General features: G+C 38.3%; 1 protein-coding gene across 1 annotated transcript in view; it reads left to right on the top strand.

The window, feature by feature from the left end:
• Alk (Anaplastic lymphoma kinase) overlaps positions 1 to 24891 on the top strand; it is a 714232-nt gene that overhangs the window by 354757 nt on the left and 334584 nt on the right. The window contains exons 4-5 of the mRNA XM_083111550.1: positions 2333 to 2540; positions 22533 to 22663. Coding sequence (XP_082967676.1) covers positions 2333 to 2540; positions 22533 to 22663 — 339 coding nt within the window. The remainder of the gene's footprint in view (positions 1 to 2332; positions 2541 to 22532; positions 22664 to 24891) is intronic.

Here is a 24891-nt window from a genome sequence, read left to right on the forward strand (position 1 = left end):
TGGCGAATTGAAGTCATTTCTCGGTATGGTCACGTATTACGCTTCGTACCTGCCAAACCTAGCTGACTGTGTTGCCAGTTTATATGATTTGTTGAAGAATGGGGTGCGCTGGTCATGGACAGATGTTCATCAGAAAGAATTCCAGGATGTTAAGGATCTGCTATTTAAGGACTTAGTACGCACAATATATGATCCTAGTAAGGACTTATACCTGATGTCGGATGCATCTCCTACAGCTACGGGAGCAGCCATAATGCACAAAATAAACGGAGTCCTAAAGCCTATCATGTGTATGGCCGGTACATTATCCGCTGCGGAAAGGAACTACACTCAATTGGAAAGGGAATCACTTGCATTAGTCCGTGGAGTCAAATACTTTCACAAGTATCTCATTGGACGATATTTTGTTGCATTCACCGACTCGAAACCTTTATCTCACCTGCTGGATCCTAGAAGTAACCTGCCTGCTTTAGCCATCAGCAGAATCAACAGATGGAAGTTAGTATTGGAAGAATATGACTTCAAAACTGTTTACACGCCGCATGTTGAGTTAGCTGATGCTCTATCTAGAATTTGTGTTGCAGATGATCCTGTTCATGATTATCATGATGATTTCGCATGTCAGTTGACAGCTGAGCCAGTTGTCCTTAATCTTATTGAATCTTCGGTGTTGTCGCGCATTTCGCTGGAATCACAACGTGATCCTGAGCTTTCTAAAGTCTTCGAATATGTTCAAAGGAGATGGCCACAATCCATAGGAGATCACAAAGACCAAGACGGCCACCTGACCGATATGGGCAAACTACATGAAACGGGAGTCTCTTCAACCTAAGGGGGGGAGAGTGTCGTATGCTGATTGAACTCGAACGCCAGACCTGATTATTAAATGTTGTTGGTGATTAGTCTGTGCGTCCTTCCTGTCAAACATGTCCAATATGTTATAGCCGTCCTGTGCGACGCAACTTTGTATCTTCATATCACAATGTAAGTTATTGTGCTGATTATGTTACTGTGTTCCTAAATTATACATTTACGTTCGTGTTGCTGATACTGTTTTATTCCTGACTCCATTTCTTGTGTAATTGAAGAACTGAAAGAACCCGAAACTCAACAGTGATGATATGATGAAATTGATGAAGGGACACTCAAAAAGAACACCCATTCCCAGGCCGGGATTTAAACCCGGTATCTCTGACGTCGAAGTGCCCTGTGCTAACTAATTTGCCACAGAGGTCTGCTGAAAGAAATTAAAGTGTCGTGCGCACATAAGGTATTTAAAATATAAAAAGATAGGTGGGTGGTTTGTTTCTCCCGCTAGAACTCTTTCGAAGGGTGTGTTCCCTACTGATAAGCAACTTGCATTATAATCCCTGTAACTATATTCTCTAGTCATTACAATTGAAATGTACAGAATTCAAACATAATTCTCACATTGTGGGTCTGTCAATTGAACACCATTCGCGTATGCAACATGTAAGAATGTTAACTTGTTTCTAGGAGGAACATCCAAAAAAATGTCGCTCGCTCACATTAACCAGAGAGCTACCAGAGCTACCATTGCTCTTAGTAGCTCTTCTCTATGACTAGGATTAAGTGAAACATACCTACTCACTGAGCGACCAATTATTTTATACTAGATCGGTATCTGACGATATTGGCATGTCGGGCAAGAGGCTTGTCGGTAAAAATATGGAAAATATTTCGAGAAGTTCAGTGCCTAAATTAGTCTATTTAAAGGCATAATTCATGTATCCTGTTTTTTTTCCTAAATGCATTTCTTAATAAGAAATTTCCCTTTCAGAAGAATTTCCTTTCCTCTTGCGTCGCTTTCTACTTCTTTAGACTGATCGCGACGATGAGAATAAATGACGATTAGATAAAATTTATGAAGGGACACTCACAAAAGAACTTGAGCACTTTCAGTGATGATGTTGTGAGTTAACCAACGTTCTCGTTTATCTAAAGAAAAGAGAAATCTCATTTTAATCATTAATCATTATTCAAGTTCTCTAAGAGTTTTTTTGACATATTTATACTTGATCATTGTATTGCGACATAAGAGTCCAGTGTACAGTCAGCAGCAATAAAAATGAGACACCTAGATCCTGAAATACGCGCTTTCCTGCAAAGCTATATGTGACTGTGGTAGAAGTTGCCATTGGAAATTTGCTATTAAAATCCACTTATTGCCATCGAGTTAGGCAACACACATAACACCTTGCGGGAAAACCAGAATTTCAGAATATAACTGTCCCATCTTTATTGCCGGTTACTGAACATAAATTGTCGGCTTTTAACCTTCTGACGTTTTCCATCTCCTTTCTCTTTTCAGGACACTTTCTCTACCTTTACATCGCCAAAGGGATGGACGACATGTACGGAGTGTGGAGTCCGTGGTTTATGGAGTCAGGTTACAGGTGTCGAATTCAGATGGCTCTTCACATGATGAACATGAAGGAGGGCAACATCAAAGTGGTCGTGGAAACGTTCTACAACCAGTCGTGGGTTATTGTCGAGAAGCAAGGAAATGATCTCAACTCGTGAGTAGCTGTTCGTAATGAAAGTTTTAATAATTAACTATAGATGAATTACTTGCAAATTCTCTGCGTTGTTCCATTCATAGCAACTGACATTACATTTCGGTATTTCCTTCACATACCTCACATGTGAAATTGTGTTGAAACCTTGAGTAATAAATAGTTCAGTTCTATTAGTGCACAATATTAAACATGCTTCGCAAGAGTGAATTAAAGAGTAGTAATTCGTATATACTTTCGAATATACAGGATGTCCAATAATTGTGGACTCACAGGAGAAAAACACGTAGAATTACAAAGTTTGTTCACACTGTCCGCCAATATATCGCATTCACAGTTGAATATGAAATCTCTCCTCCTGTAACACTTTGTGGATCACAGTCGCACAAATTTGCTGACACGCCTTCACAGTTCGTTCTTTGAAAAGAAGAATGCTCTGAATTTTTTTAACCTTGTGCACCAAGGCTTTTTGGTGGCGACAAATCCAAACTGAACGTAGTGAGATCTGGGTTCCTTGGAGGCCATTTAATTCATGCTCAGCGTACATCCACCATGCGGGAAACTTTGCTAAGGTAATGTCGCACTTTAAGCATGTAATGCGGAGGGGCGCCATCCTGTTGAAAGTTCCCATGTGTCCAGCCTTTCAGGACATCCTGTATATATTAACTCTCACGTAGCCTAGTGGTTAGTGTTCTCACCTTAGCTTTGATCCGGGTTCGATTCCCGGTGGGGACTCAAAAAACAATTTCGGTGTGGACATTTGGGTAGCTACTTAAAACAATAGAAGCGGACTCCGGTCTCGAAAGTTAGAAAACGGTAACAATGGACTCGATGCGCTGAACACGTATCAGGCAACGAGAAGGCATCCCCGATGGCGCAGTGGTAGCGTCGTCGCCTTGTAATCAAGGGGTCCCGGGTTCGATTCCCGGTGGAGGCACAGAGTGGTTCGGATCCCACTTGAAACTGTAGGTCCAGTCCCGATTAGCCTTACTGTGCATACAGTGGACTTAAAACAACAAATCAATCCAATCCAGAAAACGAGAAGCAGCTTATTTTGTCTTGACCCTCAACGAGCTGTATTTGTGGGTGCGTGTATGTAATATTAAATATATGCAAACATTCTGTTGATGGGTTTGTCATATCTGCATGAAACCTGGAAAGTATTAAATAGGTAGAATTAGCAATGTACATAAGTTTTTGTTTGTAATAAAATTTAAGTAAATTAATTATAGGTAATTACGTATACGAACATGACTATAAATTATGACAACATTTAATTAACAATAGTAGTTATTGTTAAATGATACCGCTGCTAGGTTTGTAAAATAGGCAAATAAGCAGCAATTCATTTATATAATATTATTGTTACATATTTGTTAAGCATTTTCCATATGAAGTTATCGTTGTAAATATTTAAAAACTTGGGAAAGAAAATTGCACTAGCCACTAATCCTGAATTAGGAATTAGGAATTAGGAATTTTAGATAAAAAGCAAATTAAAATAGTAACTCAAGATAGAACCCCAGTAAAAAAATATGAATATGTTTCTTACGTAGAACAAATCAATGGGAAATAAACACAACATTTTTTTTACAAAAATATTTTTATGGAATTTTTGCTATTGGTTGCTTACCTTATTATTAAATAAAATTAAATGCATAATAAAAAAAACATTTTAGTTAGAATGTAAAATCTGAAAAAAATATAAAAAAATAAAACTGCTTTAACTGAGTCTTGCAGTTGTCGTAACATGGTATAAATAGAATAATTAAAACATATACAGTGTGTTCTTCTCAGAGGGATCGAGAACTAATTGATAATTTGAAGTGTAAATAATGCTTTATTAACACACCTTTTTTACATCTTGTAAAATGAAAATCATCACAATACCTGCCTCTGTTTTTCAAACTAGGAGCATTAGTTTCTCGAATCCTCTAAGTGGAACACGCTGCATTATATGCAACAAAATCACATAGGGCACATTAAAAACAACACGTTTATAAACAGCATAGAAATCCCGAAAAGTTAATATATATGTACATGCGAGTGTGTGTATGTGTGTGTGTGTGTTGTGTGTGTGTGTGTGTGTGTGTGTGTGTGTGTGTGTGTGTGTGTGTGTGTATATATATATATATATATATATATATATATATATATATATTATGTATACCACACAAAGTTTGCTTCAGGCAGTTCATCAACATCATTGCACATCACATCGATGAAGCCTCACCTCTTCTAGTTCACAGCCGTAAATAACGAAAATTTTCACAGTCTCGTGGTTGCAGCATTTTGCACCAGCGAGCATCATCATCTTTGCATAATGAAAGCCGGAGGCAATATGTTATGAGCTTACGTACCCTGTAATGAACCTCTAGCATATATTATCTTTATTGTTCCGGATATTTCTGCTTCTTGTGAAAATTTTTGTTGCATATGTGTTGGCAGTGTTCGGAAGAGTCAAGTTCTCGATACGAAAAAATTAAACATCTCTGATGAATTCAAGTACGATTTGTATTCCTTTTACGAGAAAAAAATTCTCAAATACGAGGGTTGTAGTAAAATTCATGGCAACTATTTCTTTGTTTTGCAAGAATGCAGGATAAGTAAGAAAATTTGAATTTGAAATGTTATTTTCCGTACATAATGTTGGTGTAAATAATACTTTTTTCAATAATAATGGCATACATATGGCTGTAAGGCTAGCACATGAATAAAGACGAACTCTTCTTATTCGCATTTTAAAAATCATCATTTTTTTCTGCCCCACCCTGTACAAGAGGAAGTGGACAGTGTATGGTACTTTGGAATGTTTGAACAATGCAGATCATGTATACCAGGTGTATGAGCAAACATCCATGACGGCGTCGTGCTGCATGTGTTTATTAGTTGGAAAGCACACATCAGCATTATTGTAATAAAAGAGGTGCACACATGTGCTGTGAACCCTCAAAGTAGTTCCCAAGAGCTTCAGCAACCCGCTGCCAATGTGGGAGACACCGAATACAATCCGCCCCAGCATGTGTCCTCACAATCACAGGTCTTCATGACCAATCCTGGTCTCTGGTTGCTTAACATCCTCGCAGAAATGCTGCTGCCAACACAATTAGCTGAACAAAAGTCTGTAGCTCGGACCAAATATTTAAGTGCATCATCAAGGAAGTTTTGCTCCTCATATTCTCGAGCCACTCAGAAGTGATGTTGCCAGTACCACGTTCTGGTAGCTCACGTTCTAGTCACTTCAAGTTTTGAGACCTTGCTTTGTGCGTTAGTGTCCCTTGTGAGACAAATACAAACACCGTGGATTCTATTGTAGCTTCCCTTGAAGTAGTCCACCGCCTAACAGAGCCGTTTGTCAGGGACGGCAACAGGGGTGGGCTCGGGTGGGCAAGCGCCCACCCAAAAATTCCTGTGCCCACCCAATGAAATTCAATAAATATATACAATTAGGGAAATGTAAACGGTTCTGTAAGTATAGGCTGGTCCTCACCTTATGAATATTGTAGATTTTAGAAAGTTCACAAATTTCAATTCATCCCATAACAAGCTTTGCTGTAGCAAATATCTTGTTGAATGAAATTAATTTAAGCTTTTGTTTCTATTTCTTTAATTTTCTCATTGGAAAGCTAAAGGAACTCTCAGAACTCTTTTTTAAAATGTAATCTAATGAGCACTGCTATGATTAGAAGGAATCAACAGGCTTAGCAAGTTTTATGGGATACTCACAATTATGAGGTTTATGATCAAGAGTTAATCAGGATTTAGGAGGATTTGGAGGGTTGCAGCTTCCAGCCTTCAATGGGGGAAAATTGCTTTGAAATCAGCCATATATTGAAGAAAGAAAGATATTAGGAATGTGAAAAAATATTAAAAAGTATAACTAACCCTCTGACATGACTTGGGCTAGAGGTTATAGACTAACTGAAACTGTTCATAGATGGGAGTGAGTTCTTGATGTTGTCAGCACTGGTCCTCCACATAAATCTCGGCCTGGGTATGATCAAAGTAATAAACACTAATTTAAAAAAAACATCTTCCTTGCCTTAATCGCAATGATGAGAATGAATGATGATGCATTATTTACATATTCTCTTCCAACATATAAATTTTCACTATCGGTTATGCAGTTCTTATGATTAACTTGCATGAATTTCAAAGAAGATGAAAAAAGGGGTGGAAAGAAACCTTGACTCGAGGGTGTTAGAGACCTATAATGATACAGCCAAATTAATGAAAAAATAAATAATCAGGACAATAATCCAAGAGTGTTTTTTTTTTGTTTTTGTTTTTTAAAAATAAAAAGTCTACATGCTCAAATAGACTAATTGTCACTAGATCTTCATTTTAAACTGCAGTCCTAACGAGTGCGCATTGGCTTCCACTGGGGATTGAACCCAGGACCCATTAATTATACGACGAGAGCGTTATGCGATCGGAAAGACGATATACAGAAAGAACTCCGTCAACCGTATCATTTTATCATAACATAACATGAGTCCATTTAAGAGGTGAATTACACTATTATTATGATTGGCCCATGGACGTCCGCAGCATTTTTTCCAGGGAGGGACAAGCATGGTAACTTGTTCCAGGGGAGGTAAACGAGACATATTCCCCCCGATAATAGTGCATTGATTGATTGATTGATTGATTTGGAATCTCAAGTCCACTTTATACACAGTATGGCTAATCGGGACTGGACCTACAGTCTAAAGTGCGATCCGAACCACTATGTGCCTCCACTGGGTATCAAACCCGGGACTCCTTGATTACAAGGTGACGACGCTACCACTGCGCCATCGGAAAGGCCCTGATAATAGTGCTGACCCCTCAAAAAAAACACTTATTAAAATGGAAGCTATCATGTTCCTGCAGCACCCTTCCAATAATTAACATAAATTACTGTGAATGAAATAAAATATATACGTATGTATGTAATGTATAAGTTTAAGGTAACACCCATTTTCCAGGGGGGCGTGCCCCCCTTGCACCCCCTCTTAGCGGACATCCATGGATTGGCCTGAGATTTAAACTATTTCGTTCACGTACGGACAAAAATATTTGAGACGTCGTTGTTCGCGGAGTAATCTGTTTTGATAAAAAATGAAGCATTGTGGAGTAGAGATTACCACCTCAACTTTCGAAGTGCTATGAACTGATGATACTCTATTTGTGGAAAGTAATCAAGACTGATTTGACTCATTGTTATATTTCAAGTCGAGTTTCTGCTACTTTTGACCAATGGTAACGGTGAGGTTGAATGGTAGTTAGATGAACGTCATGAAGGGACAAACACGCAAGGACACAAGACACCAAAAGATGATTATCTTGAGTGCGGTTACAAGCGCCAAATATTCATTTGCCTACAAGAATACAGTTTCCGGGATGTACTATTCAGGAGGGAGCAGGGACGCCAACTTGTCAAAATTATTGGAAGGGCTCTGATCTCTGAAATAAATGAATGAATGACTCACTCCCTTCCTTTTTTTTAAAAGAAATTACGTCTTCGTATAGCAGTTTTTAAGCAGCTATGATATTCCTCATGCAAATTAAATATAACATGAAAAACGTGTGTCTGCTCATTTGTTTTTTAGATAACAATTTACATTTTTATTGAAAAGTAGGCTATGTATTTACATTAAGAGGCCAACATAACAGTTTTATGCCGGCCTCGGTTTGGTGGTCGACTCAACTCGCTTTGATCCGGAGGTCTCGGGTTCGAGTCCCGGCGAGGACATGGGTGTGTTTTAATGTCCGCAACAGACTTGTAAAGAAAGGACATGTGGCGGGTGCAAATTTACAATATTTAACAGTTTTATTTGATTACTTACATAAATGCTAACACAAACAGCAGAAAAATTAGTTTTACTTTTTTGTTTTTGCTAGAATATTTTACTTTTTAAATTTAATTTTGCAATAAAAAAACACATAGCACGGCGTGCTTTAGCAATAATGTCTTTGATCATAGCCTTTCGCAATACAGACTTTTCATAAGCTTTCCTTGCGTACTTTACTACAAGCCAGTGTTAAATAAACTCAAAGACTTTAGAATTATTTTTCCCTTATTCTTTGGACTAGAGGGAGAGATTTCGAGAATAACTAAATATCGTACATATCAATATTACCTGAAGTCGTGTTTACGACCTCAAATTGTTCAGAATTCACTAACAACATACTGGTATAATTGTCATATCACCTCGTTATTATGAAACTCTTTTCAGTAAAAATGTTAAAAAAAGGTAAAGTGTTCCCCTGTGCATAGCACCACGCCATGAAGGCGTATAGGGGGTGTGGGGGTAACGCCCCACACTTTCTTGATCCGGTCGTGAGTGGGGGTGATGTGATCAGCATCACGCCCCTGACCGCCTTTACCCCCCAAGGTTTCCCCCAGGTACCCATGTTATTCGACGCTGGGTGGGCGCCGGGTCCGCTTTCACCGTTCCACCGTTAGAAAAGTTCCCGGATTTGAACCGGCCGGGGATCGAACCCGGGACCTTTAGCATGGTAATCAGACGCGTTACCGACTGAGCCACCGCGTAAAAATGTTAACAATGCTCATAATTATGTACTTAGTATATAATAAGTCATGTGTTTTGCTGTCTCCGGTCATAGCCCCCCCAAAGTTGATAGTTTAGCGGTCTCAGCCTCCCAAAGTTGATGGTCTAGAACATTTGAAATGTGTATATAAAGTTAAGTTCATGTTGCACAATTCAGAGTAAACTTTAGAAGAGAAGCAAAATAATACATTAGATCCTCTGAAGCAAAATTATTTGATGGGCTCTGCACCCACATCATTAACATTGGTGCCCCCCAAGCCCCATAGAGTCGCGCCTATGGGAGGGAGGTTGGCATTTGAGTGTGTTCGAAAAGGTCACACTTACAGCCCAAATGATCTGTAATAAAGATACGATAATTAGGTTTGATGAATTCCTTGTGTCCAAATCGCTTTCTACACAAGGTAAGAGGGAAATCTCGAGTGAGAGAGAGGGGGAGGGGGCGATACGTGTTACTCACACTCACCTAATGCCTTACGTTTGTACTGCCCACCCTAATTTATCAATATACAGCTTCTGCCCACCCGGTCGAAAAATTCTGGCGCCGCCCCTGCCGTTTGTGCAGAGAATCAAACCTGGATCTCCTACGTTATGGTTGAATCACCGTTTATCCACATATTTTCGCAATTTTCATCAATCCTGACGTCACGTGGATGGATTTCCTTAACTTTCACAAGTATAGCTGCCACAATCAAACAAAATCTACTTTTCTCCAAAACTCTTCCAGCGTTGCTGAGGGCTTTTATTTTTATAATGAGTGCAATATTTGTTTCTTCAATTTTGAAAGATGTTTATGAATTTTTAGCCAGTGCGTACAGGAACTTTTGCCATTGATATAATTTGATGTCAGACCTATGTACACACATTGCAAACTAATGAGACGAAAAAATATCAAGCTGAACGCTACTGATATTAAAGTTTATTGCCTGTCATATTCGATAATACGAGTACATACACACACATACACACATTTTTCTTGTCACTGCAGATGTCCTGCTGGTTGTTGGAAAAGGTTGTGCTCTTTCGTAAGATGGAAAAGATGTTTCGAATATTTACAAAGAGAAAAAGAAAACATGTTTGTATGAGGATTAGTTCTTCACCTCTTTCTTTTTTCATGGAAAAAACATGTAAAAAGACAAAGGAACAGAACGAGTTTCCAGAACTCTATCAAATATTTCTTTCAAATGTCTCCCTGTATAAAGAGAATCTACAATATATAAGAAAGTGTAGGAAAGATGCTTACAAGCTCCAGAGAATAGCAACGACAGATGATCACTGAAAAAGAGAGAGAGAGATGCTGCGTTTCTTCATATTATTTAAGAAAGTCTTAACGGAAAAGAAAACAACAAATCCTCTCCTATGTGGAAAAGGAAGGAAATTGAGGAAAATATATAGAGAAAAAGAGGGAATTGAAGAGGAGCATTGATGGTCTGCCCCAGCAGTTAGGAGATTGGAAAAGGAAAAGATGGATCTTTTCTCTGGAGAGAGAGAGAGCTCAGTTTTAGTATCCATAGAAACACGTTAAGAAGTACCTTTGGTGGGGGGAGACATTCTGTGGGCGGATTGCCCAGGGACACAAATATTACCCGACGGTTTGTTGATCAAGGTTGGAGAATGAAGCTCGGTCAGGGCATTGCAATCAAGTGATCTTCCTACGAATCAGAGATGTATTCAGCTTTGGGAAGTGTTTTTTTTTTTTCTTTCTTTTTCTCCATAATACGACTCTCGTTACGAATTCTAAGAATGGGTGCTTGAGAGTTGGTGGGGCTGAAATATGCTCTACCCACATTCAAGCCCTAATAGCTTCATTTTTGGTCCTTAGAATTTCGTCTGAAAGCTGCAGAGGAAACTTAGAGTGCTCATTACTGAAGATTTTCCTTAACTGTATCGCTAAACTGAACCTTAAATTAATTATCTCTTTTCAATAAGAGGATATTCTTCAATTCGTTGCCTCATAGTTGAGGTAGCTTGGTTCCGTGTACAAATTATGTATGTTCACTATGGCCGTCTTCTGCAACTTTCAAGCAAATCTGTAAAGGGTCTCCTGTAAAATGTTTAATCTCATCCATCCAACTAATTGTTACTCTGAGCAATATTTGATTCCTTGGTATCCGGAAATGTATGGGTATTAATGTGTCTGACAAATTTACAATTCATGATGGGTTAAAACAAGGAGATGCATTATCTCCATTTCTCTTTAATTTTGCCTTAGAATATGCTGTTAGGAAGGTAAAAGAAACTAACTAAGGACTAGAATTAAATGGTATGACTCAGTTGTTAGCATATGCAGATGATGTAGACTTATTAGGGGATGATATAAATACAATTAAGAATAATGCTAAAATATTTTTCAAAACTGCTAAAGAGATAGGTTTGGAAGTTAACAAAGAGAAAACTAAATATACGCTTACATGCCAAAACTAAGTGTTAGGTAATAATCTAAATCTAATTATTGATAACAACTCGTTTGAACCAGTTTTCAAATTCAAATACTTAGGAGTAATACTAACAAATGAAAATGATATTAAAGAGGAAATAAAAAGTAGGCTTAATTCAAGGAATACATGTTACTTTTCTCTTCATAAACTTTTGTCCTCTCGTTTAATATCTAAGAAACTAAAAGTTAAAATATACAAAACAGTAATTTTGCCTGTAGTATTATATGGGTGTGAAACTTGGTCCCTTACATTGAAAGAGGAACATAAATTGAGAGTATTTGAAAATAAGATCCTTAGGAAAATCTTTGGACCTAAAAGGGATGAGGAGTCAGGTGAGTGGAAAAGGTTACATAATTTAGAACTACATAATTTGTATTCATGTCCAGATATTATTAAAATAATGAAATCAAGAAGACTTAGGTGAGCAGGCCATGTGGCACGAATGGGAGAGGAAAGAGGAGTTTACAGGATTCTTGTTGGGAAACCTGATGGTAAGAGATCTGTAGGAAGGCCAAGACGAAGATGGAGAGACAACGTTGAGATAGACCTAAAGGAAATAGGTATTGATGGAAAGGAGTATATACTGTAGATCTTGCTCAAGATAGGGACAAATGGAAGGCATGTGTTGCTGCAGCCATGAACCTTCGGGTTTAAGAAGGCTAGAGAGTTAGTTAGTTGGTATCCGGAGATGTACTCCAGTATAAGTAGAAAACGTTGCTCATTGTATTATATCAAACTGAGTGTAAATTCTGAAGAAGTTTAACTTTGTCTTGAAGCTTTCTTGACGACGAATGATGAATAAATTCTCTCGGTCTATGCACCAGGTAGATTCTGAAACGGTTTCCTAGCTTTCGAGAGCTCACGTCACTCTTATATTCTACCTTGAAGACTACCCTACTTCTGATACTTTTTTTTATTCAGGGGTACACTCATTTTCTCCTAGCATAAACGTATCTATTACGGAAATCTCGGATTTTTGTCTATTTGTATTTATAATTGCAAAGGTGTTAGTTTTTTAGGTTTTAAATAAACTGCATTACATTATCTTCCCTATGGAACAAAAATTAGATGTCATGCGCACATACAAAAATAGTAAAAGCAAAGTCTCCCAACAAAGAATAATATTCTTGGAACTGTGTTTGAAGTTGACAACTAACGTAACACAAAGACCAGCAGGGTGTATACATGCCTGGAACATCAAAGAAAATCGTTTTCCTGTTGAACAAAAACAAGAACACCCGTCTTTCCTGAAAGTAAGATAAACGGAAACATTGTAACAACCAGTTCAAAAGGTTCTTTGACAGTGCTTGTCATATTGTTACGTCATGGCCACCACGATAAACGTTTTCACTATTATTGTACGTTATCGCGATAATGAGTTGCTGTGAAGCCTGTTTTGGGGTTAATTAAATAGGACAAAAGCCTTTTATATTTCACCCTGGGACATGCATTCAAGACAATGCCCGACATTCTTTCTCTCTTGTGCAAACAATTTGGAAATCGCGTGCATTCGAGGAATTCCAGTGTTGTAAAGTAGCTTGAAGGGTCTTCGTAATCTACAGTTCATGATGTTAATGTTTCCTACTGCATTGTGCACAAACTTGGATACCTCAGGTTTTTAATTCCAGATATTGTAGTTTAACTTACCTTTAAGGTAACCCTGGGAATGGTATGATCTGAAACTCTGGCGTACGCATGGAGGGAGTTGATAAGGCTACAGCTCCTCCCGAAATTTTTAGAAAATCAAAATTTTCAATTGAAAGCAGTGAAGACATTTAGAATCACCAAAGTGGCAACTGAAATGATCCATGGGTAACAATTTTTTGTCGTTGATCAACTTTTAAGAAGAAATAATGATAATTATGAAATATTTCATTGTGTATTCTGTCTCCCTCGTTCCCCCAGAACGCATCTATGTAATATACACCTTTAAAATTACAGCAATGTAAAATGTAAGCAATTTAGGAGAATTGTGTGTGTGTTAATTTCTTCGAAAATGTATTGATAAATGATGCATTATTGTCAAAATATTTCGTATAAATATTTTTTGCAAGCTGTGTGTGGTACATGTGAACATGGAGCCGCATTCTTGATATACTTTCTAAGCAGGTCATAGCAACTTTTCCCAAATGTTCAACAATTAAAATTCCTTTCTGTGTTTATGTAAATGTACAAGCATAATGGGGAAGACATCTTTCCTGGCGGCTTATGATGACGATGTTTTCTCGGGATATGAGCAAAGTGATGATAGAGCTGCTGTGGTCCAGTGGGTAAGGCCTCTGACTTCCACGCAGGAAACCCGGATTCACCCATAGTGGGTGATCTTAAGGTAGGAATTTTTCCAGTCTTATTCCCGCATAAAACGTGCCTGGGGCTTACCCAGCGTCAAATCAATGGGTGGCTGGGTACCTGGGGACAACCGTGGGAGGGTAAAGGCGGCCGGGGCGTGGTGCTGATCACATCACCTCAAAAATTGCCGAGATCTAAAATGTGTGGGGCTCTACCCCACACACCTTCATGGCCATACCCCACATGCCTTCATGGCACGGTGCTATATGCACGGGGGACTTTACCTTTACCTATCAGCCATGTGATTTTCCTTCAGATTATTTGCAGTTACAATCCCTTTACATTGAATTGAGAGTGTGACGGATTCTTGCGAGATAAAATAACATAAGTAAAAGTTATTCGGAAGATATCGTCACAACTACGTATTTCTCTCCACCACTGAATGTATGCGCGTTTATTATTATTCTTTTGTTTAATTAATTCCGCGCACACCCTACCAGACACGGAAGTGCTTCTTGGCACAACCCGGCCAGACATGACTTGAGTAATACGTCATACGCCTCGCATGTCTTCGATTCTGCAAATGTGAGAACTGCGATACGATTGGGCAAAATGGAAAGAACACATCGACATTTACGCATACTGCGGTAATGCACAAGTTTGTATAGCACTCGTCATTTTGGTGGTTACACCTATATTGTGCATTGGTACCAAGAAAGGATTGTCCATTGGATCTAACACGTTAGAAGCTATCGAATTTACAGGTGTGTTCGTGAACGTATGTTACGTTACGATTTTGTGATTCCCTATTAGCCCAGTTGCTACAGTATTTTCATGAATTAAGTATTACGATGCGCGCGTAAAACAAGTTCATAATGTATTTTATTGAACATAATCAATGCATCGATAGCGAGATACGAACCTTTGTATGTCGTATAACGAACTAAGTAGTCATGAACTGATAATATTAAACTTTTGTTGCGGTTGACCATATTTCGACTAAATAACGACGACGTAAATAAAGCAGCAAAAATACCCAAAAAAAGCCTTCCCGTTATTAACTTCTCTCAATCCTTCAACTTAAGGAGCGTCTTGTTCGGAATATTACAAAAGCACTAATAATAATAATATAATATAAATTCAATATTATCTATGGAAGAGTAATGCTAGTTGTTGAACGTACAGTTGAATTAAAATCTGTACAATGTGTTGTCCGACGATAAGATGAGATTGTTGAATGTGTTAATTAAATTCTGCACGTGTAAGAAGGGCAATTAATTATCGTGTTAATTTTTGATTGTCGTAATTTCCAAGCTGGGTAAAAATTGTTATTGTTATCCTTTGCATTGAATTGAGACTACTAGTCCAAATAAAATTGTTGAACATTCACAAGTTGATATAATTTCACAAAATCTAATTTGAAGCGTTTAGATTAGCTGTAGTTAGTAGTAGAGGTAAGGTGTTTTTTTATCTTTAATTACCATTTTGCTAGTATGTAAAAGTAAACTGTCTCTAACATTAAAAGACTATGTGCAATTTAGTTGAAATCTATTGCCATAATGTTTGATCCTAAGAATTGCTTAGATTGTTGTGACGCTTAAAGGCGTAGAAGGAGTTCTAAACAGAGAACTAAATACATACTTCTTAAGTTAAAACTAAATATATTGTGCTTGTTGCGTGGAGAGTTTTGCCACGGCATTTTGCACTTTCCACTAATTTTACGATATCCACATACGTTACAAGAGTGACAGTTCTCTAAAGCTTGAAGCCTATCCGGAAATCACCTGACTGATATCCAGAGAAACCTCTTCATATTGCTTGTTGTTATAAGTCTCTTTTATGTAGCTAACTAACTCTATTTAATAAAATAAACTGTGTTGTGTAAAGGTTTACAGTGAGTGTAAAAAGTGTTTGGACACTGCTGTAGTTACGTTAATAATGGATCATCTTGGCGTTGTGGATGATGGTAGGTGAGCGGGATAAAAGTGCAATGGTTCTACCTCAAATTCTTTTTTTCTTGGCACAACAACTAAATAAAAATATCAAAACATAAACAATCCATGAACAATCATAACAAAAATACCACAAATTATGGGCACAGAAAGTCTTTGTACACTTAGTAAAAAACATTAAAAAGGTCCTCTGTGAAACACGATCAATAAACCTGGACTGCCATACAGGTACCACTGACCCATTCAACTTCTGGGCGGGCCCACAGCTGTCAGTTCGGAAGTCTCAGTACTGGCAGTAGCTCCGCCTCATTGAACATGATAGTGCAACATGGGTCCCGGAAGGAGAGAGTTCACTGTTTGTGAACGTCGGCAAGTTATCCGGCTACACAGCCAGTGAAAATAGTTAAGGGAAATATCGCGCTTGTCCGAAATTCCTAAATCAAGTGCACGTGATCATAGATCGCTTTGGAGAAAGAAAAACAGTAGAAAATAATCCGAGGTGTGGACGACCAAGAGTGCTTTCTGTGCAAGACGAACGGTTTATTTTGCGAACTATCAAAAAGGACCCCAAAACTAGTGCTCCTACGTTGGCTGCAAGCCTTCAAGACCGAGGTAAGCAAGTTTCCTTCAGTACAGTGTTCGTAACGTATGCAGACGAAATACATACCATGGACGCGTGGCAAGGAAGAAATTTTGTGATAGCACAATAAACAGAAAGAAGTGCCTCGAATTTGCCCTATAGCACCGCAATTACGATGCAGACTTCTGGAACAAGGTCATTTTATCGGATGAAAGCAAATTCAACTTTTTTTGGTCGGATGGTAGGCATATGGTATGGCGGCAAAGAAATACAGAGTTGGAACGGCGAATCTTAATCCCAACTGTCGAACACGGTGGCGGTTCACTCTTAGTAGGGGGTTGGTTGAGTGCTGCCGGGGTCAGCAAGTTGCATTTAGTAGAGGGAACGATGGACCAGTACATGCACATTAATATATTGAAGAATAATTTGAGCGCTAGTGTGGCTCAAATGAACTTGGGTAATGATTACTTGTTTTAACAGGACAACGTTCCTAAGCATACCGCCCTTAATACAAAATTGTGGCTGTTATATAACACCCCAAAACAACTTCACACACCCCCTCAATTCCCAGATCTGACCCCCATAGAAAATTAATGGAGTGTATTAGAGAAACAGATCAGAAAAATAAACATATCCAACAAATCCGACCTAAAATTACTAGTGCAGGAAGAATGGAACGCCATTTCACCTCAGATTTCTGCAGATCTGGTAAAATCTGTACAGACAGGATCCAGGCAGTGATTCGTGTCAAAGGAAATCCAACAAAATATTAAATGCTTGTGTTTTTTGCAGAAAATATGGACAAGAATGCCAAGTGTCAAAATACTTTTTGTGTTCAAAATATGTGATATTTTTGTTATTATTGTTTATAGGTGGTTTCTTTTTTATATTTTGTATTTTCCTGTTGTATCAGATAAACAAGTATATGAGGTAGAATAATGTGGTTTTCATTCCACTCGCGTACCTGCACCCACAACCCTGAGCGGATCCCTTATTTACGTACCATCAATGGTGTCCAAACACTTTTTACACTCACGGTAAATATATTCACAACATTTAAAAGAATAATTTCATTTCAATTTCAGTATATTTCAGAAGGTCGTTCAGAAATAATTTATTAGTAATGCGAAACAATATTTGTCAAGGAATCTTACGATTTGTACGCAACCAGCTCTTAAACAGAGAACGTGAAAAAATACCGGAACCTGTCAAATGGGTCAGTTTTGAACAAGACTGGCATACACTCTACGGATCTATGGAAATACGGCTTTTTTCAATATTTGCTCTACAATATTGTTACGGTAGTTTGTGGTGAGGAACTCATTCAGGGTTCTCAATGATGGACCTCTCGAAAGCAGATTATACCAAACCTGGGCTTTGCTTTACATGGCAATTGTTACATGAATTGAACCTGACCTCCACTTTTCAACGGTACACTTCAATTTATCTCTTAATTGAGAGACTACCTCCCAACCTTATGTGACGCTTCTTTTGAACATTGCTTCGTATAAGTGAGGGGAACTAGGTATGCCAACCGTCGTAATAGCTTTCCATTGCAGCGGACGAACACGTTACAAGCTCGGTGAGTGGATGCGAGCAGCTCATTACTCTTCAACAATGGTTCTCTCTCTAGTTGAGTGGCTGAATTCATGAGAACTTGCTGTTGGTTTTCACTGGAACTCCCGTGCTTATGCCATGCGCACTACTGTTAGCTGTGTGCACGAACCAGCAGCGTTACATTCTATAGACTATTGTCCCTTCATTGTTCCCATTGTGGTTTGCGGACGCTGGAGGTGAGTGGGTGGTCTCTTTTGAAGTGCCTGGTATTTCTACGTCAATATGTGAATCGTTACAAAAGAGAGCTGATTTGATTTTTAAAATGAACCCTTCGTGCAATACTTTGATTTATGTTCTTCTTAATCCTTTGATTTATGTTCTCATATTTATGGGCGAGCTCAGAAATGACTCGGAAATGACCATCGGTATAAAAATACAGGGCGCTGGTCGCCATGGCGACTGAATTAGAAAATTCAGTGCTAATATGTAATAAGAGACATACGTATATATAAAGTATCTTTACAATTTTAAGCTTTTATTCCAAACACATATGAAGATATAATTAAATGAAATTTGTCACATAGGTGCAGTATATATTGAAGTTTTTTTTCATAACTTAATAAACCTCAATATGGGCACCATTGGTTGCACGAAGGACGTCAAGACGAAAATCGATTTCGCTCCATTTCCGCTCTAGCATAGCCTCATCAATGGTGGCAATGGAATCAGTGATCCTTTGGTTGACGTCAGTAATGTTCCGTACCTTTGTTCGATACACAGTGTCTTTAACGTAGCCCCATAGAAAGAAATCTAGGGACGTTATGTCTAGTGAACGAGGTGGCCAGGGAATAGGACCATCTCGTCCAATCCACCTACCGGGAAATGTTTGGTCCAGGAAGTCACGAACATTTAATCCCCAATGTGGTGGTGCACCATCCAGTTGGTAAATGACGGTTGGTTGAAGGTCAGCCAGTTGTGGTGTCTCATATTCAGTCAAAAGGTCAAGGTAAACATTTGCAGGAATTGTTTTCTCCGCAAAGAAAAATGGACCAATGATTCGATTGAACATCAGTCCACACCACACATTCACCTTTGGACTGTCTCGTTTGAGGTCCATTGTCGCATGGGGGTTGTCTGAGCCGCAGATTCTTGCATTGTACGTGTTCAGTTTACCGGAAACATGAAATGTTGCCTCATCAGTAAAACACACTCGGTTGAGGAACATTGCATCCTCCGATATTCGATGAAGCATGTCCACTGAAAACGTTTTGAGTTTCGGTTTATCATTGGGCTCGATGGCATGCAACAGTTGTACTTCATACGCATACAATCGCAGGTTGTGGTGTAGGACCTTGTGCACTGCTGATCGTGGTACGAGGGATGATCGAAAAAAAAGGTTACAAAGCCTATTATGGCGTATGTGTTAGACATAGCTGGAACATCAACACACCTGATGATGGACGGCACTCAACACTAGTACTCGATGTAATAACCTTTTTTGTTCAAGCACTTGTCACAGCGGTAGATGAGGTTTTCTATACCGGTTGCACAGAAAGCCGCATCAAGTTCTCGTAGCCACCGCGAGGCAGCTCTTTTGACATCATCACATGTCAGATAATGGTGGCCAGCCAACCAAATGGTAGTCCCAGCTCAGCTGATATTGAGCGTAATGTTCCTCTTCTGTCCTCACGAATACACTCATCCACAAGAGCACAGTTCACGTCGGTGGTTGAGGTACTGGGCCTACCGCTGTGTCCACGGTTGTCATTAACAATACTGGTCCGTCCTTCTTTGAAGGCACGACACCACTTCGCTACATGTTGCCTTGAAATTTCCCCCTCCCCATACACCTCCACAATCTGCCTATGAATGTCAGCAGGTGTAGTGTTTTTGGCCCACAGGAACAGCACCACTGCCCTCACTTCTACTCTTCATCAATTTTCTATTTTCACCATTTTAAATGTCCGCTTCTCGGGTATACATGGTCAGAATCCGAAGTCCTCAAACTCGCAACAAGACAAACATGTTATTAATTTACACATAAATTTTCGTTACGTTGCAGTGAATAAAACAAAAGTTATATGCTTTGTAACCTTTTTTCCCATCATCCCTCGTAGCTGTAACTATCTGGCAGCAGTGAGAATGGATTTCTTTGGAGAATTAACAAAGGCTTGTCTTACACGTTCGATGTCTTCCTCTGATACTCGTTTTCTTCCACTTCTTGCTTGATCCAAAATTATACCGGTCTCCATGAATTTCCTGTGCCATTCACGAATTGATGGACGTGCTGGTGGTTGTTTCCCATACCTATTCCTGAAGTTTGGCTGAGTCTGAGTGTCAGATTTTGTTTCAATGAACCACGCCACACATTGTGCCTTTTCTTGCGGAGTAGCCATTTTTCTTTCGAGGACCTCTCTTTCTTCACAATGTTACCTGAAATACACAAATTAACTATTAGTACAAACTTTAATAGTAAACTAGTACAATAAGAAAATTCATTCAAATATCTCATCATTTGCATTTGTAGTGAATTTTGAAGTTGTAATGGGATTTCCATTACCTTTTTTTAAAAAAACAACGACTAATACAGTGTGTGTCTTTTTAATATTTCTGTATTTTCTGTATCACGTGTGTCATTAAATCAGATCAGAATACTAAACATGTTATTATAAATGTTTTCAGTGTTGCTGGCAAATTTTAAGATCTTCAGCGATATGGTAGAGTCAGCCATATACATATGTATTAGAATGTATTGCATAGTTTTTCATGCTGTTACTAGTAGAACCTTCTTTAGGAACGTCATTCCAGTAGTAAATAATTAATTACTTTCAATCCAATCTCGTATTAATTAATAAATTAAATATTTTAAGATCATATTTCAAAATGTGTAGCTTTATGTTAGTTTGGTTCTTGGCTTCCTTGACCATATTTGCAAGAAAAGAAAAGGCTGGCTTCTGACACAAGCGGCTGGCGCCTGAAATAGTTTTTTTTTCCTACCCCTGCAAATGACGATTGAACGCCACAGTTTCTTTTAGTAATCGGTGTTGCAAATTGCCATCACAATTATTAAATCCAATAAAGGCTACCCTTCCTATTTGTTTATTGTCAACAAAGAGCTAAACCACACATTTTCGTTGCCTGGAAAAAGCCAATTCATTTCTGAGCACCACTTTTTAAAAAAATAACTTGCGGCTTTATACAAGAAGTGCTCAGTTTTGTTTATTTAGTACACGTTACTTGATCGTTTTTGTCGCAATATTTTGGTTACTACTAACACACATTGAGTTTGTAAGTTTTAGTTCTTTGGTCTTAACCAGAGTATCTATCCACTACAATAGAAGGATAAAAATGTTCTAAAATAAATTTAAATTTAAATTTCAGTTTCTCAAGGTGAATCATTAACACCATCAATGAAGTCACTTATAAAGGGTGCGTCAGAAGTAACGTCCTTTTACTCGTATAGTTGATTTTTACTTAATATCTTTGGGATGATTGCAGGTGTTTAAGTACAGTTAGAAAAGTGGCAGTTCAACAATACCACATGTGCATCTTTAACATTAATAAGAATAGTGATTGTTTTAGTTTAAATGTTCAAAATGCTTCACGTACCCTCGCAACTACAGTCAAGCAAGCCTTACGACATAATTCTTTGTTAATGTCACACTTTGTCCCGCATTGTCTCTTCCAAATCAGCTATGGTTTGAAGTTTGGTCTGGTACATAAGATCTTTAACGACACCCCACACAGAAAGAAATATGGCCGCGTTAGGTCTGGCTAGAAGAGGTCATGTTAACGTGACTGCGCATAGGACTGCGCATAGGACACATCGTCACTTGCTGCATATACTGGGCCCTCCGTTGTGCCATACTTGCAACGTTGTTTTAAGTGTTCGGCACATTCTTCTCGAATGTAACTTTTTTAATTACCTCAGACGGAGTTTTAACCTTACCAACGATTTTGTTATCTATGTTGGGAGACAATGGCAGTGTTCTAGCCCACGGTTTTAGCTTTTTGATAAGAGCAGACCTTTCCTACTGTTTCTGAGGTAGTTTCTAAACTATCTTAGCTTTTCTAATGTGTTGTGTTTGTCCTATGCAGGTTCATTTACAACCTGCATTTTTAACCTTTTCCAAGGGGCTCTTTAAACCTCTTTTTTTTTAATTTTGAGGTAAGGGTTTTAGATAAGGGGATATTTCCCGCATAAACTGAAGGGTGCAAAATGGTCATGCATGCCGACGCACCCAAAACTTTTAAATCACTCAATGAATCAATCAACTATGGGCCATTTTATCTCAGGGAATGTGAGAAACTTAGATTACTAACTCAATAAGTTACAGATAAAACATCTCGACAATATTTGCTTCTTGATTCACTGGTAAGAGGGCGTTACTTCTACCGCAACCTGTAATTGCTTTTAGCGTGATGGTTGGCATGTAGCCCCGTGACAAGCTACAATTTTTTCACTTGCTGTAAAATATTGGACAGACATTTGTGCTTAACTGATACAATGATCGCGCACACAAACTTTAAGTACGGAACAAAATGTAATATTTTAATACATTATAGACTTAATTAATTCATTGTTCATCTACGTAATTTAAAGTTATTTATTTTTCGCTTTGCAGGTGGGACCAGCTCAATACGAACATTGGACGGCTTAGCCGAAAGTTCCGGGTGATGCTGGAAGTGGTTCCTGGGAAAAAGCGACCAGCGCATGTTGCCATCGACAACATCCGCCTCATCAGCTGCTTTCCAGGTAATGTTTTCCCTTCGTATTCATTTTATACATGTTTTCCTTTTATTTTGTTTCAAAGTCTACTTTATGCTGAGATGAGTTAATCGGGACTGGACCCATAGTTTAAAGTGGGATCCGAATCAATATGGATTGTGCTTCCACCGTCTATCGAACCCGGGACCTCTGCTACCTCCATTGGGTGCAAGGTACATAAATCTTAATATTAAACCTCAGCTAGAATATCTACAGGGTAGGGTTCTTTGTAGACAACGAAACCAGACAGGATGCCTTCCAATGGAGACGTTTAAACGAATATATTATTTAAACACAGGTTACATCCAATAAGAATATTTACATGATAAGCTACGTTCTTCTGTAATTCTTGTTTACAGTCAAGTTTTATATTTATATGTCTTTTATTATTTCTTTTCTTGATTTGTATATTCTTCTATCTGGACTTCCTTCTTAATGGACAGTCTGGATCTGGACTTCCTTCTCAATGGAGGATCTGGATTTGGACTTCCTTCTTGATTTCCTTTTGTTTCCGCTTTTCTACGATTTAGGAATTCCTTTATCCTTTTTCCCTTAGGCTTTGGTAACTATACTAATCTCCTCCCTTGAGGCTGCGATTGGAACGCGCCAACACTAAATAAGTCCAATCTAGTGTGTACTTGGTACCAAACGACTGACACGCGCAACCAAAAGTGCTGTGGGGCGTCGACGGGAACGCGCCGCCACTGGAGTAAACAAAATTTCCACTATTGGAAAGGTAAATTAAATAAGATAGATTCAAGGTCTGTTCAAAGACACAAATTTGTATCGGTGCTTTGACTTCTCTAGTTTTCTGATCAATTTACATATGATCACTGGTTTGATTTATCGGGTATATACATTAATTTATTTATTTTATATTTATTCTTTGTCTTCTTATAATATATTCTTTTGGTTTTCATCTTTTCAATTTGCTTTGTTATTATTTATAAAGTTATTCACATATATTATGCTAATTCTTAATCTTGCACGCCTGGTGCTGCCATCTCTATTCCTCTTTGGGAAACTATTTACATGTACATTACTTGGTTCTATTGGGTACGTAACACCTCATCTTATTTACATCAAGTTGACCTTGCTTCGAATTTTTGGATGGGTTTTCCTAAATTAATCTATCATATTTTAGTTGTGGCCAGGATATGTTTATAACTTTGTAAAATTGATCAGGAATTTGGAATATTGCGGTCTTTAGTATTGAATTATAGATCGTAAGATAGAGATAAATTAAAGACACATCTGTGAATAATTACTCTTGAAAGTGACTACAAGTGACGGGACTATAATGTCTTTGTCAGGGTATTTCTGTGGGCCTCTTTGTTGTAATGGTTGGAATAGCAGAACTGTGAATCCAAGGGTCTTGGTTAGACCCTTTCAGGAAAGATGTATCCTTGTACTTTTTTATTAATCACCGCTTCATTACACTTCTTCATCCAATCAATTACTCTTGAGAGGTAGGTAAGAAAACGACGTAAGAAAAATATAAAATGTGTTATAACTGCTTCTAGAGGAGTATTTAATAGAGAGTCTATATCAAGCTTGTGGAGGTTAGCCAGGACTCCGTGTCGTGCAAGGTTACCGCCTGTTAAATGCCACACTGCACTATAACTCACGAATCAGGTCAAGAGTGATTTCCAACTGCGCGAACGCGACCGACGAAGCCTCTTGCCTCGCTGCTCTTACAACGCTATAGTACTGCTGTTCGCTCTGCAATACATCGCCTCCTCAACAAATACGACGGCTTTACTAGACCAGGCCTACTTTTTCTATTTTTTCTAAGATGGAATATGTATGAATCGATTCTAAAAGTATCGAAAAAGATGACCCTTTGATGTGTATTGGAATGTCAAACGTAAGGACATTTTGTGCTTCTACAAATATTTTTGTACCCAGTGGAATTAATTACTAACAGGTCAAATTATAATTCATCTTTTAACGTTACTTCGAAAATGTCAAACCTATAATCGGTTCTGTAGTCCCAAAAGTTTCAAAGGGTATACGCTAAATACTGTGTAACGTTAAGAGATCATATTTTCATAAACATTGTATTATGCTTTTCTTGTATGTACGCATTGCTTGCATTGTAGAATTATATTCTTGTAGTTTACGGTTATTACAAGCACAAGAAAACAGTTTTTTGTTGTGACGTTTCAGGAGAACACACGCTCCCTTCATCAGAATTTATTTTTATTTGGACTAAA

The sequence above is a fragment of the Lepisma saccharinum genome, chromosome 25, assembly GCF_977018435.1.
Source record: "Lepisma saccharinum chromosome 25, izLepSacc3.1, whole genome shotgun sequence".
Taxonomy (NCBI): Eukaryota; Metazoa; Arthropoda; class Insecta; order Zygentoma; family Lepismatidae; genus Lepisma; species Lepisma saccharinum.